This window comes from Neodiprion virginianus, chromosome 4, assembly GCF_021901495.1.
Source record: "Neodiprion virginianus isolate iyNeoVirg1 chromosome 4, iyNeoVirg1.1, whole genome shotgun sequence".
In the NCBI taxonomy this organism is placed as follows: Eukaryota; Metazoa; Arthropoda; class Insecta; order Hymenoptera; family Diprionidae; genus Neodiprion; species Neodiprion virginianus.
Genome location: NC_060880.1, coordinates 35,933,666 through 35,946,698, shown reverse-complemented (window position 1 = coordinate 35,946,698; position 13,033 = coordinate 35,933,666). Strand labels below are relative to the sequence as shown.

At 42.3% G+C, this 13,033-nt stretch overlaps 1 protein-coding gene across 7 annotated transcripts in view; it reads left to right on the top strand.

Moving 5' to 3' along the window:
* The window catches only part of LOC124302321 (agrin-like), a 290,584-nt gene extending 280,961 nt beyond the window's left edge, over nt 1–9,623 (top strand). For 6 of the 7 annotated variants that reach the window (XM_046758373.1, XM_046758370.1, XM_046758372.1 and 3 more), the window contains 14 exons: nt 89–349; nt 535–681; nt 819–1,055; nt 3,557–3,751; nt 3,830–4,003; nt 4,772–5,111; nt 5,176–5,403; nt 5,463–6,088; nt 6,167–6,578; nt 6,650–6,903; nt 7,675–7,771; nt 8,049–8,159; nt 8,582–8,756; nt 8,840–9,623. In XM_046758373.1, coding sequence (XP_046614329.1) covers nt 89–349; nt 535–681; nt 819–1,055; nt 3,557–3,751; nt 3,830–4,003; nt 4,772–5,111; nt 5,176–5,403; nt 5,463–6,088; nt 6,167–6,578; nt 6,650–6,903; nt 7,675–7,771; nt 8,049–8,159; nt 8,582–8,756; nt 8,840–9,097 — 3,515 coding nt within the window. In that variant the 3' untranslated portion in view covers nt 9,098–9,623. The remainder of the gene's footprint in view (nt 1–88; nt 350–534; nt 682–818; nt 1,056–3,556; nt 3,752–3,829; nt 4,004–4,771; nt 5,112–5,175; nt 5,404–5,462; nt 6,089–6,166; nt 6,579–6,649; nt 6,904–7,674; nt 7,772–8,048; nt 8,160–8,581; nt 8,757–8,839) is intronic. The other variant, XM_046758371.1, reaches the window with a different exon arrangement.
* The last annotated feature ends 3,410 nt before the right edge of the window (nt 9,624–13,033 follow it).

Here is a 13,033-nt window from a genome sequence, read left to right as displayed (position 1 = left end):
TCAGCTCGATAAAATTAGCGCCGAGACGCGACTTCCCAGACTCGATCAAAACGCGAGACGAACCGTTTTCCTTTTTCCTGTTCTCCAGGTCCCGGTGTCCAGGTACAGAAATGTTCCGACTCTTGGCACGGCTGCTGTCCGGACGGAAAAACCGCCGCTCTTGGTCCGGACGGGGCCGGATGTCCCAGCCTCTGTGGGTGCAACAGACTCGGAAGCATCGCCGACACTTGCAGCCCCGAAACTGGACAATGCGAGTGCAAGCCTGGCGTCGGGGGCGTAAAGTGCGACCGATGCATGCCCGGCTACTGGGGATTGCCCAAAATCAGCGAGGGACACCCCGGATGCATTCGTAAGAAACGTCTCTTTGGAGTGTCTCGTTATCCAAGCCCTGATATCTCTGATCTCGAAGCTTGACCTTTGAATTTTCGATCTCTGGCCGTAGCAAAGTGCTTGAAAATACCTGAGGATAACTCCGAGGAGCTCGGAAGCATCTTGTTCAAACATCGAAATTGCAATTCTCACTTCTCATTTCAGCGTGCGGCTGCTCGCTCTTCGGCTCCGTGAGAGAAGACTGCGAACAGATGACGGGTCGCTGTGTCTGCAAGCCCGAAATTCAGGGACAAAAATGCACGATATGCACGGATCACAACAAGGTCTTGACGTTGACCGGGTGTTATTCAGGTATTGCAGAAACCGGTAAATCGTTAGTGAGTATTGAAAAACGTCGAGAGATTCGTGCAGCGGTTTTAACTTTACAAACCGGATTCATTTCTCGAATGAAAGTTGACGCCTCTAAGAAACTAATTCGTATATCTTAGCCGACACGATTCCGCCGCTGCCTCAATCTTGCGAAGAACTGGAGTGTTACTCGGGCGGCCATTGCTCGGAGATCGGTGGACCGCATTGCGTCTGTCCATCTTCTTGTCCCACCGACGTGCCGACGGTTCCGGTTTGCGGAAGCGACGGTCAGACCTACGACAACGAGTGCGAACTCCGTCTCTACGCCTGTCGGCATCAGGCCGACGTCGTTACCCAGGCATTCGGCCACTGTCGAGGTGTGTTCACGGAAAGAAATCCCTACCGATCCGGTCCCTACATCCTCCACTACTAACAAAACAAAAAAAAAAACAAAAAACATGCGACCTCTTCGGCGTTTTTTCTCAATGTCTCGAACTAGAAAACAACTAAATCGTATACATGCTCTATGTGTTAGGAAAGAAAAATTTCATCAAAATTGTCGTGTTTACTGTGAGTATATATATATGTATATACACATACCTATAGAATAGCAGGGAGTTCGATATTATGTGGGCGCGATGTGATAGTATATATGTATATATATATATATATATATATATATATATATATATCACCTATATATTATTCATATCGCGAGAGAAGTACTCGAGTGATCCACGTTTAACCGTACGTTTGTATAATCATATCCAGACCAATAAACGCTCGCTAATTTTTAACACAAAATAATTTATGAATTTACCTCGATCCTCGACCTGCCGTACCGAGATTCATTATTATTATTTTTGTTGTTGTTGTTGTTGTTGTTATTATTATTATAAACGAACCGAACTTGTTTCTGTGAAAGAAATGAAAATTAAAACGAAACGAGTGGAGGAAATATTACAGAATACATCCGTTGAAAGGAGGAATAACAACGTCTACAACGTGATGAAAAGTTTCTCGGGTAAAAAGTCGTTACCTAATAATAGACTCGGTTGTGTAAATAAATAACGAGTAAAATTTGCCGATATAAAGCGACGGGAGCTTCTGACCCGAGTAAAAATAAAAAATAAAAAAAAAGGATACATATATATATATATATATATATATGTATTTATAAGAGAAATCCGCAGTTCGAATTGCGAGGAGATTCTTTGCCTTGGTTATTTTCTATTGCCACTGTTTCGTTCCCGTTCGCTTCCCGTTGCCGGGGGTTGGGGACCATCTGCAATTCCGGAGTGCCGGGTCTCTTTCGAGTCAATCTTTTGAAAAGTAAGCCAACTCCGCTTCGTGCACATGCCCGTGGAAAGTTGAACATAAATTAGATTACGAAAAGCATTTACTACCGCTGCAACGTGCTTCTTCGGAAGAAGTTCCTCATCGTCCATGTAAGAGTTTTTCCTATTCTTTCCATCATTGGTTTTCGATACTCCTTCTTCTAGCTCCGCGGAAGACATTTATTTATCGCGTACGAAACGCGCCCGTCCAAGTTATTTGAGCAATTATAAATAACGCGGCGTGTAATCGATGGGAATACATAAATCATTCAAAGTTTGGCGAAGGCCATTCCGACATTGCGTCCCGATCATTTATCGGATGAATTTTTTACTCCCTAGCCTTCGGAAATTTCATTCTAAACGCAAGCTCGGCGGCTTGACACGATTATTGATTTAACCGAACAATCCGTCCTCCCGGGCTTCTGAAATAAGTAATTAAGTCCGGGTAGCCTGAGGTAAGGGAGACTCCGGGCTCTTGGCTGGGACGCTTAATTATCTCGAGGGTGAACGGACGATTTTTTTTTTTTTTACTTTCTTAAAGACGCAGGCATAGACCAAATATTTTTGGCCTTTCGTCCAAGCACCCGCAGAATTACGAAGTTTGTATTTTCTGGTCAAAATTTCACCCTATTGTTTTTTTCTGTTTTTTTTCTCTTTTTTTTTCACTGTAAACCAGTATGCAAAAATTTGTTCCCTTTTTTCCCCGGGTTCGTTTATTCTTTTACATATATAGGTATGCGACTTCGTGTCTTTTGTCCGCGCAAATTCCCGGAGCGTGGCGAAGCGAGGAAATGAATACCATAAATGCCCGCCTGGGGGAGGAAAAGGAAAGAGGGAGTGAGAGAAAAAGGAATTAAATAAAGTGAAATAAATATGAAGCGATCTAACAATGAGCTTGGCAAATAATCAACAGAGAATTACTTCAAATTGAAATGTAATTAAAACTACATTAAATCCCTCGGCCTACCGCGATCCGCGGATCGTTGCAAAGCTCCGCTTCGACTCTTTTAAATTATACAGGCCTGATCCCTGGAGCGTTTATCTCGAAGAAGGAGCGATTCTTTCTGTCATCGCATTATCCATACGGTAAAAAGGCTGTAGGATCACGGTTGATGCGCGTTCGTGCAAAGACGAAGACTCGACGAGGCTTTGGAAATAAAATATTTACACTGCACTTTGCCAAACAGGGATTCCGAGACAAGATATTACGTATTCGCGAAAGACTTTCCATCAGTATAGAACCAAATTGCAAGTATATTTGTCCGCCGAGCAATTACCCAGCAAAGCTCTGCACAGCGCGAAAGAAACACGAATGAAAATAAACTGGGAGGTGAAAAGCTCAGCCGAAGGCTTCGTTAATCTGCCTCGCGCTTTTCTCGCTATCACGTCACGATATTCACTTCCTAATCTAATAATCTCACCGCGCGCAGAAGATGTCGCAATATATCGTTCTCCGCAATCCCCTCCCAACCCTCTCTGTTCGGAAAGACAGGCGATGCGTCTCGCACCGAAAGGCGACTAATTTTCACCGCCATTTTCAGACGACCCAATGGTGAACACCGATTTTCCGGTAAAACGCTTCACCGCCGTTCAGTACACTCAACCAGCTGCCGCGATTTCGCCGCTGTCAAAATCTACCCGACATCTTCTCGTTCCCGAGCCGGACTCCAGGTACTACTACACCCACAGAGCCCACCAGGAGACCATCTCCATAGACAGAGAGAACCTGAAGCAAGGTGAGTGCTTGGAATTCCCGAAAGCTCGTTCGAGCGTCCGGCTCACGGCCACTTCTCATCTATCGATTCGCATTCAAGGGGTCGCAGCTTCCTACCGGCCGACTCCCGCCACCATTCGCGTGGTGACCGCCCTTCTCGGTGATTTGTGCAGCGACGACAAGGACTGCACGATACCGAACAGCGAGTGCATGAGCGGAGGCTGCGTCTGCTCCAAGGGATACGCCGAGACCAGCGACAGGCAGGAGTGCTTCGGTGAGTGGGAATTGGTGGCTCTTGCAAGGAAGGTACACCACCTCGATCGCTCCGATTCGATTTCTTTCGCAATATTTTAAAGTATACCAAAAATTAAGAGGCGCGTGTTTTTTTTTATCCGCCATTAAACGCTTTAACGGGGTTAAACCAGGCTCCAAAGTAAAGCGTGTCAAGGGTCGATATCTTTTTTTTTTTTTGTTTTTTTTTTCATTGGCAAATTACATTTTTCATTTCTCGTTACGAGAGAACTTTTCCAGTCGGATTGGTTGAAACATATTATGTTCTTGTGGGTGAAACTGCCGAATCACTCCTTGACATGCCGCGCTTCGGAGGGTGGTTTTACCCTCTTAAAGTGTTTAATAACAGATTTAAAAAAATACTTGCCGCTTAGTTTTTAGTCTACTGTAACGTATTGCAAAAGAAATCGAATCGGAGATATCGATCTGGGATATCTTCCTTTTCGGTGACGATGAAGTGGAGGTGAAAATAGAAACAAAGATCATGGGATTGGCTCGACGAGGTGGAAACTTCATAGCGACATGTTTCTTGGCACATTGTCCGACCGAAGGGTTCATAAGCTCAGTCTCTGAAGGATTTCGTCTATTTATCACGGCTAAATATGTCTTGACAGTATAGCCTTTCTTCACTTGAATGTGTGTTGGCGAAAAATTGAATTTTTCAGAGATCCTTGGCGGATTTTCTTACCACTTACACGTGTCGTCCGATATTTTATCTCTTGGTATTAAAAATTTCTCAATACTCCACCAGCAAACTACGTTCCCGTATCGCCTACGCAAGAGTTTCGCGCCTGTCTGTCTTACCCCTGTCACATGTCGTCCACCTGCGTCGATCTTCCAAGCGCGACCTTCGTCTGCCTGTGCCGACCAAACTTCACCGGTCTTCTCTGCGACGCGGAGATTGACAAGCGGGACTACGACCTGCCGTCCTTCGACGGCAAGAGCTTCGTCAGGATGAATCGGCTCAAGGCTTACCACACCTTGAGCATCGAGGTGGAGTTCAAGACCTACGCCGAGAACGGTATCATCCTTTACAATCAGCAGAAGAATGACGGATCGGGGGATTTCGTGTCGCTGGCGATAGTCGACGGGTAAATATACTTCGACCTTGTTCAAAGGTCGGCGTTACATCGACGCTTGCGCTTCTTTCCCCAGGTACGTTCAGTTCAGGTACAACCTCGGCAACGGACCGGTCGTCCTGACCTCACCGCAAAAGGCGACGATGAAGACCTTCCACAAGGTGACGGCTAAGCGGTACCGCAAGGACGGCGTCCTGATTTTCAACGGCGGCGACGACGTCACTGGACAAAGCGAGGGGATGCTGGAATCCCTGGACCTGAACCAGGACACCTTCGTCGGCAGCATGCCGACGAATTACACAAAGTGAGCCTCGGTTCCCGCTTCGATTTTCCACCGTTGCTAAAACTCTTTGGTATTTACAGAGTCCGCGATAACATCGGAACCAGTCACGGTCTCCTCGGTTGCATTCAAAAGCTTGAGATAAACCGTCGAGTGGTCGACCTTCACGTGGGTCACGACAAGGACGTACTTGAGACGCACAGGGTTAAAGAGTGCAGGGAAAATCCTTGCGCTAATTTGCCGTGTCAGAACGGAGCCACCTGTCAACCGATCTTCGACGAAGATCTGTGCGACGGCCACGAGTGCAAGAAGAAAGTGACCACCAAGAGGTGCAGGGGCAAAAACTGCGGCAGGAAAGTCGGCAAGGGCTTCGTCTGCAAGGGTACCCACTGTGCTCCCATGAAGCAAAAACGGTCAAGAAAAAATTCCCGTAAACGGTGCGCCGGACTGAACTGCGACTTCGACTACGACCTAGAGTACGAGGATGGATTCACCAACGGCTACGGACCCAGTTACGCGGTCGAGAAGTACGAGGTCCGTGACTACAAGTGCGTTTGCACCCCGGAATTCACCGGGCAGCACTGCGAGGAGTCCCTCGACCCCTGCATCAGCGAACCCTGCCAGCATGGCGCCACATGCGACATCCTGCCGCAGGGTGGCTACGTCTGCAAATGTCCACCAGGCAGGACCGGACGACACTGCGAGACTCGTGAGTTTAGATTTATACGTTGGTTCTTGGAGCCTTTTCACCTTCGTCACGACCTTGACCCTTGACGTCTCTCCACAGTCGACGCTGACCTCAACGAGTTGTTGGTACCCGAGCTCTCCGGTGATGGTTTCCTTGAGCTACCGTGCCTGGAGGGGGTGTCGAAGGTCTTTTCTATCGAGATGTGGTTCCTCTCGCGAGCGAGCGACGGTCTCCTTCTCTACAACGGTCAGCTTAGCAACGGCCGGGGCGACTTCATCAGCCTGAACCTGGTCCACGGCAGGCTGGAGTTCAGGTTCAACCTTGGTAGCGGCATCGCTAACATCACCTCACCGGATCCGGTCAGTCTCGACACTTGGCACTGCGTACGAATCAGCAGACTCGGCCGCGAAGGTCTTCTGCAATTGAACGACGGTACCGTCGCCAGGGGATTGTCCGGAAGTCCTTTGACCGAGCTGAACCTCGAGATGCCCTTGTACATCGGGGGCGTGAGGTGAGAGGTTGTCTCGGCGAGCCGAGACCCCGACGTGACGCGAATCGAACTTCTAATTCGTGATGTTACAGGCACTGGCACGAGGTGCACAAGCTCGCGGGAGCTTGGACCGGACTTGTTGGGGCCGTTCAGAGGCTGATGGTGAACGGAAGGACCTACCAGAACCTCGCCGTCAACGTGACGCAGCACAACGCTGTGCTCTACGACGGTCTCCCGTGTCCCAGCAACGAGAATCCCTGTCACAACGGCGGCATTTGTCTGCCCCTGCTCAACAGTTATCTCTGCAAATGCGTCACCGGGTACAACGGTCTTCATTGCGAATTTTGTGAGTAAACGAAAGATGGCGAGACATCGGGGATTGGGAAGTGTACCCTAGTGAAGGGGTGGATTTTGGGAACTTGTCTATCTCGACGACCGATTGTTCGATTCGGTTGGGCTTAGTTTCGTTCAAAAGTACGTATAAATCGAGAACCCAATGCATTTTTTCTTTTTTGTTTTTACCACGTACAATCGGTAATGAGGGAGCATTGTTGGTGACAATAAAGTGGCAATTTCCAAGTTATCTCGAAAATTGCTTTTCGGACTTACCTCGAATTTAGAGACAGTGTTCCTGGATAGTTTACCCTCTTCATCGGAATCCAAGTTTCTGTTTTCAACAAAATAACAATCGTTTTAAATTGGAATTCGATGATTTGGTAAAATTTTTTGCAACTTTATTATTTAGGTAATTGAGGCAAATATCGGACAGTTGCAAAAAGAATCGGGCTCGTGGCGAAGAGGACAAACTGTCCAAGTCTATGCTATTCAAGTTTGAACTGAATCGGCTTGGGCTTTTCTTTTTCGAGATACCGTGAGCACCGCAAACATATCATCGAACGAAACGTTCGCCGTTATTGCCAATAAAAATGTCTGCCACTAATCGATTTTAATGAAACAAAAAAAAAAAAAATGTAAATAAAGCTTGATTCACACACTCTCGAGTAAGACGAATCCCAATCGAATTGAAAAAATCGATTTTCCCCAAGTTCCCCCGCCTTTATAAATCCATGGACAGAAAGTGTCCGAGTAGTGTTTTACGCATATCGTTTTGTTCCAGTCACGGGATACGACATCTCGAGTAGCGAGATATCCGAGAAACCCGTCAGATTCAGAGGCGACAACTTTTTGCAATTTAAACACCGTTACGGCAGGAGGTAAGCGATCCTTAGAAAGCAGCATTGGCGGCCGGCTCCCTCCTTCCGGCTTTCACTTTAAATTTCTCACTACAAGTTGGATCTGCAGTAACTAACTAATGATAAAAGTTGGATCAAACTCGGCTCCGGCTGTAGAGTCTACGAATTTTAAAGTGGAAACGGTTCGGGGGGCAGGAGGGGGGTGGGGGGGAGGGGGAGCGGGGGGGGCCGGCAGTTGAATTAATTTTGTGCAACAAAACCCGGCTAACTTTTACTAACCAATTTGAACACGCCCCAGTCCTAACGTCACTAACATCACAACTTTTGCCGAGTATTTCGACGAGTCATACTCGGAGTACGATCCTGAAGATGACGACGACTACGAGTACGAAAGTTACGATTACACTGAGTGAGTTTACACCGATATCTGTATTCGCTGTTAGCTCGTTTCGCGGAGTCCGCAGGCCTTCCTTAGCGCTTAGAACCTAGGTGCAAATCTCGTTTCTTCATTGGTATGTTCAGTAATTAACGATTATTTTTCATCGGTGGTATTTTAAAAAAAATTCACGACAATTGCTAAAGGAGAGAGAGTGAAATAATTTTTTTTTTTTTTTACTTTATGGTGCTCGTGGCAAAATACTTGCATATATATATATATATATTATACGCTTGTAATGCTGAGTAATGATATATATACATATATATATATATATATCTATGTGTGCTCTGTGATCTTGGAAACGCATTTTACGCGGGCAAATTCATCGAATGACGATGACGAAAGCTCTCCAACTCGAATAATCCTGGAATGAAGCAACGCCATTTTTTCAGACGAAGAGGCCAACAGTCGAACAAATTTGAACTGAGACTGAGGACGACTCATCCCGAGGGACTGATTGCCTGGATAGGAAGAGGGAAGGCCGAACATTTGGCGTTGTCGTTGCAGGGAGGACACGTGGTGCTTTCGTACAAGAGCAAAACCGAGGAGATGACGTTGAGGAGTCGAGTAAGTCGCGAAAGGCAGAGACCGCTTTGCGTCGTCGTAGTTTTTCGTCAAATTTTCATCTTGCTAATCGTTTGAAATTTCAGGCGAGAATCGACGACGGCGTTTTTCATCACGTCAAAGCGTCGCGACGTCGGAGGGCGACGGTAATACAGATCGACGAATTGCCACCGGTGAAAATATCCACCGAATCGACGCTCTTGACGACCAACGGGAAACTGTTTATCGGCGGTAAGCCAGGACACGAGGGGATCAAGGCTTGTGTCACGGATTTCGTTATCGACAAGAGGAGACTTCAGCTCGCGCGACGGAAGATCGGATTCTGTCACGACAACGACGTATGATAATAAAGTGCGCATCAACGAATAAAAATAAATGAATAAATAAATTAAATCAATTAAACGAACGAAGTAAAATCTCGGCTCTTTCCTAAAGTGCTGTAGATTTGTTTGGAGACGAGAAAAAAGTATTATAATATAGACCAAATCAAATCTCTTTTTCCGATTCTAAAATCGCTATTCCCATCACGCGCTTTGCCAAACGAATGCGAACATATTTCGCAAGCTACGGGACACCGGATGAGCGCGAATTCGAAGCTGTGCGATTTTTTTTTTTTTTTTAAGCGGTTTTATAATCCGGCAAAAGTGCTTTTGTATACGTGCAGCGCAAATCGCGCGATTGATAAAAGTAATAATTATACATACGTCGAGTATGAAATTTTAAATTGTGTGGAAGAATTGGTGCGTCAAAATTTGCATCGAAAGACAATAATATATTTTTAAGAATTGAACACATAACAATTACTATAATGCATATAAATACAATAACACGCGTAAATGAATTTAATATTGAGTTATAATTATAAAATAAACAAACAAATAAATGGAATAAATATAAACATTTTAATTTATATCCAAAATATATATATATATCGTATATGTGTATATACATATGATATACATATTATTGATGCCAAGACTGACTAATAAAGAAATAAAAATCAGTGTTATGTTTGAGTGTCGGTAGAGAGATTTAACGTTGTGAACTTTGAATGTAATAAAAATGAATAATAAAACAAAACGAAGAAATGTATTTTAAGAAACGTTGATTTATCATGCTAGAAGGTTATACATACGTAAATAAATATATACACATGCATATACATACATGTATGTGTATACGTGTATATATATATATATATATATATATATATATATAAAACGTTTTACGTAGGAAAAAGGCTTTTTATATATTGTAAACGAATATATATATATTATATATAATACGTATAATAAATATAACGTTACATTCCATTTGACGGACGATTTACGTAAAACAAACCTATCGCGTCTTACGCCTATAATTAATTGTTTTTACGATACAGTATAATAATACTCGACGTTTAACAAGGAAGCAGAAACACTTGTATAAATTGGAACGAACATTAATGCGTGTGTAAATAATCATCTCTGCGCTACTTTCTCAACGATTCGATAATACTTTACAATCCTCATAGTTTAACACTGTGCAGATAAAATACAATTCTCACGTCACAATTTATTGTTAATCTAGCCGAAATCGTGCAACTTATCGTTTTTCGATACTTCGTTCGGAAAGTGAGACAAAGAGATATATACCGATTGTTAAAAGTAAATCATTCGCAACGCTGTAATAGGCTCTAGAAAAATGAAAAATACGCTCTTCCTTTAGATGAAAATTAACGTGCCCCTAAACTTCGAATCGAATATGTGTGACATTATTAACAATCCTGTCATCTCGGCGAAGGCAGCATTATTCTTGGTTCTGAGAAAAAAGCAGTACTTCTTTTTTGAAACAATATTTCTCTGTATAGACAAGCACGGTGAGATAAATGTTATAATTAATTTCCGACATGCTGGCTTCGCTGAGCGCAGACTTCATAAGTGAACGTAAATCGTCTAAGCTCCCAAAATGACTGTTGAAAATAAAGTGAAAACAAACCTGCCGGAACCCCAGTCGTGTATACACGTTAAATTGTAATGTTGGTAAAATATTTTATCGGGGCTAATAATACTATTATACATATATTGTATACGTGGGTGAATGACGAATAAGAACAATATTAGCTTAGAAGAATTGACATAAAAATTAATCCTCAAGGCCCAACGTTGCCGATACTTTTTTTAAATTATATAAAACGGGCATCCTAATCTCGCAAGAGCTGCCCAGAGTGACGCGACGCTGGGTCTTGAGCCGTGTTTTAGGATTAGAACATAGACAAAACACCCCGAAACCCCGCATATGAATAAATAAATTACCATACAGTGAATATAAATATATATTAGAGTTTGTCAAAATTTCGACTGATCTTTTTTTTTCAAAATTCAAGTCGAAAATATTGTTCGAAATGACGAAAAAAAGGTGCTATCCAAGTTTCATCTCTTGGTATTAATATTCAGAAGTGCCTCGGCGCAATTTTCTACTTCCCATTTAAATAACATGGGACAGTTGTTTCTTTTAATCTTGGAATTTTGTAACTTGTCGACGCATCGGTGTACTGATAAGACCAAAACATATTTTTGTAGAGAATTGAACGCTCTACAAAAAAGATCTCATTCAATTATCATTTTATGATAAATCTACTCTTTCAAAAGTTATTTATGGTGAAAGGGTATTTATGGACATGTTATTTAAATGGGAGATAGAAAATCGCGATGAGGCAACTCTAAATATTAATATTAAGAGCTGAAACTTAGCCAACATCATTTTTTCGGTACAGTCGAACATATATTCATAAATACGTTGTGTTTAGTACAATGGTACAATAATTGTACATTATTTGTGTTGGGAACCACTGTTGAAGAAAATAGAAATTGAAAAACGACAGATTAGGTCAGCTGCTAAATGACCGTAATTCTCGAGCTTTTTCATGAAACATATCGCAAGTTTTCTTTCATATCAATATCGTTCAAAGAAAACTGCATTATTGTCAATAACCTTATTAAAATTTACGAGAATCTAGTTCACGTTACGTACTAATTTTGTGTACCTTGTATATAAATAAATATATAAATATTGAGAAACGCTATCATTGTTCTGAAACGATTTCCATAAGTTTACATGATTAATTTATTTTCAAAAAATAATTTTCTCATCATGTTCAATTGCAGTAGAAAAAGTAATAAAATATCTAACTGTACAAACGTGAGAGAAGAAAAAGGAATGAATAAATAAATGAATAAAAAAGTGAAGTTTGTAAGAACGAAACGAAGAGTATCAAACGAACCGAACTCGCACCTTCCGCTACACGTCTAAAACTAATACATATATTATATATGAGGCATTCCATCCTAAACCGAGTGCACGAAAAATCATCTGTCACTGAGTTTTAGATTTCTTGGACCACGGGTTGAATTTTTGCTGCTCTGAAGAGCCCCAATCGATTGGCTTTAAAGTTTTCTCATGGATTCTTTGTTGAAAAACAAAGATTTTCAAACCACGATGGAAATGAATGAGCCTTTGACTTAGAAGCTACAGGCCAAACAAGTAATTAAAAACTGATGGTAATCGAATTACAATGTAGATTTCAAAAATACAAATTTGTATTTTTTATGGTTTACTCACTTTTCAATTACTTGTTTCTCCTGTAGCTTCTAAGCCAAACACTTGCCCAATTCCAAATCGGTTTCAAAAGTTTCGTTTTTTAACAAAGAATTCACACGACAAATTTGAAGCTAATCGATTGGGGCTTTTATTCGAAAATTAGGATCTCGTATTTTCGGTAGCAATAAAAATCAATCCCGAGTTTGAAGAAATCTAAGACCCGGTAAAAGATCTTTTCTTTTGTACACTCTACATCATACTTAAAAATGAAAAAAAAAACCGCCGATGTTGAGGGTCATACGTAGGTCGATTTGTTATGGAACGCCCGATAAGTCTACCTGTAATGCAATGAATTATGAAAAAGCTATAAAACGTCAAATAGTGGCCGACCTTACAATTGAATTAAATAGTACGTATACATATAACCGATTAGTAAGTGCTGTATAATAAATAATGAAATAACGAATTATGAATAATAATTATACATAGGTATATACGCCGATGCTAGATACGCATGGATTGTACATACATACATTCATACATACACACACACACACACACACATAAATATATATATACATATTAAATACATAGTGTATTAAAAATAAGACGCGTATAGAAAACTGGCCTCTATCCCCCCCTCCCAAAAAAAAAGGATCTACACTATGATGTTTTAAAGATGTATAATGTTTGATTTA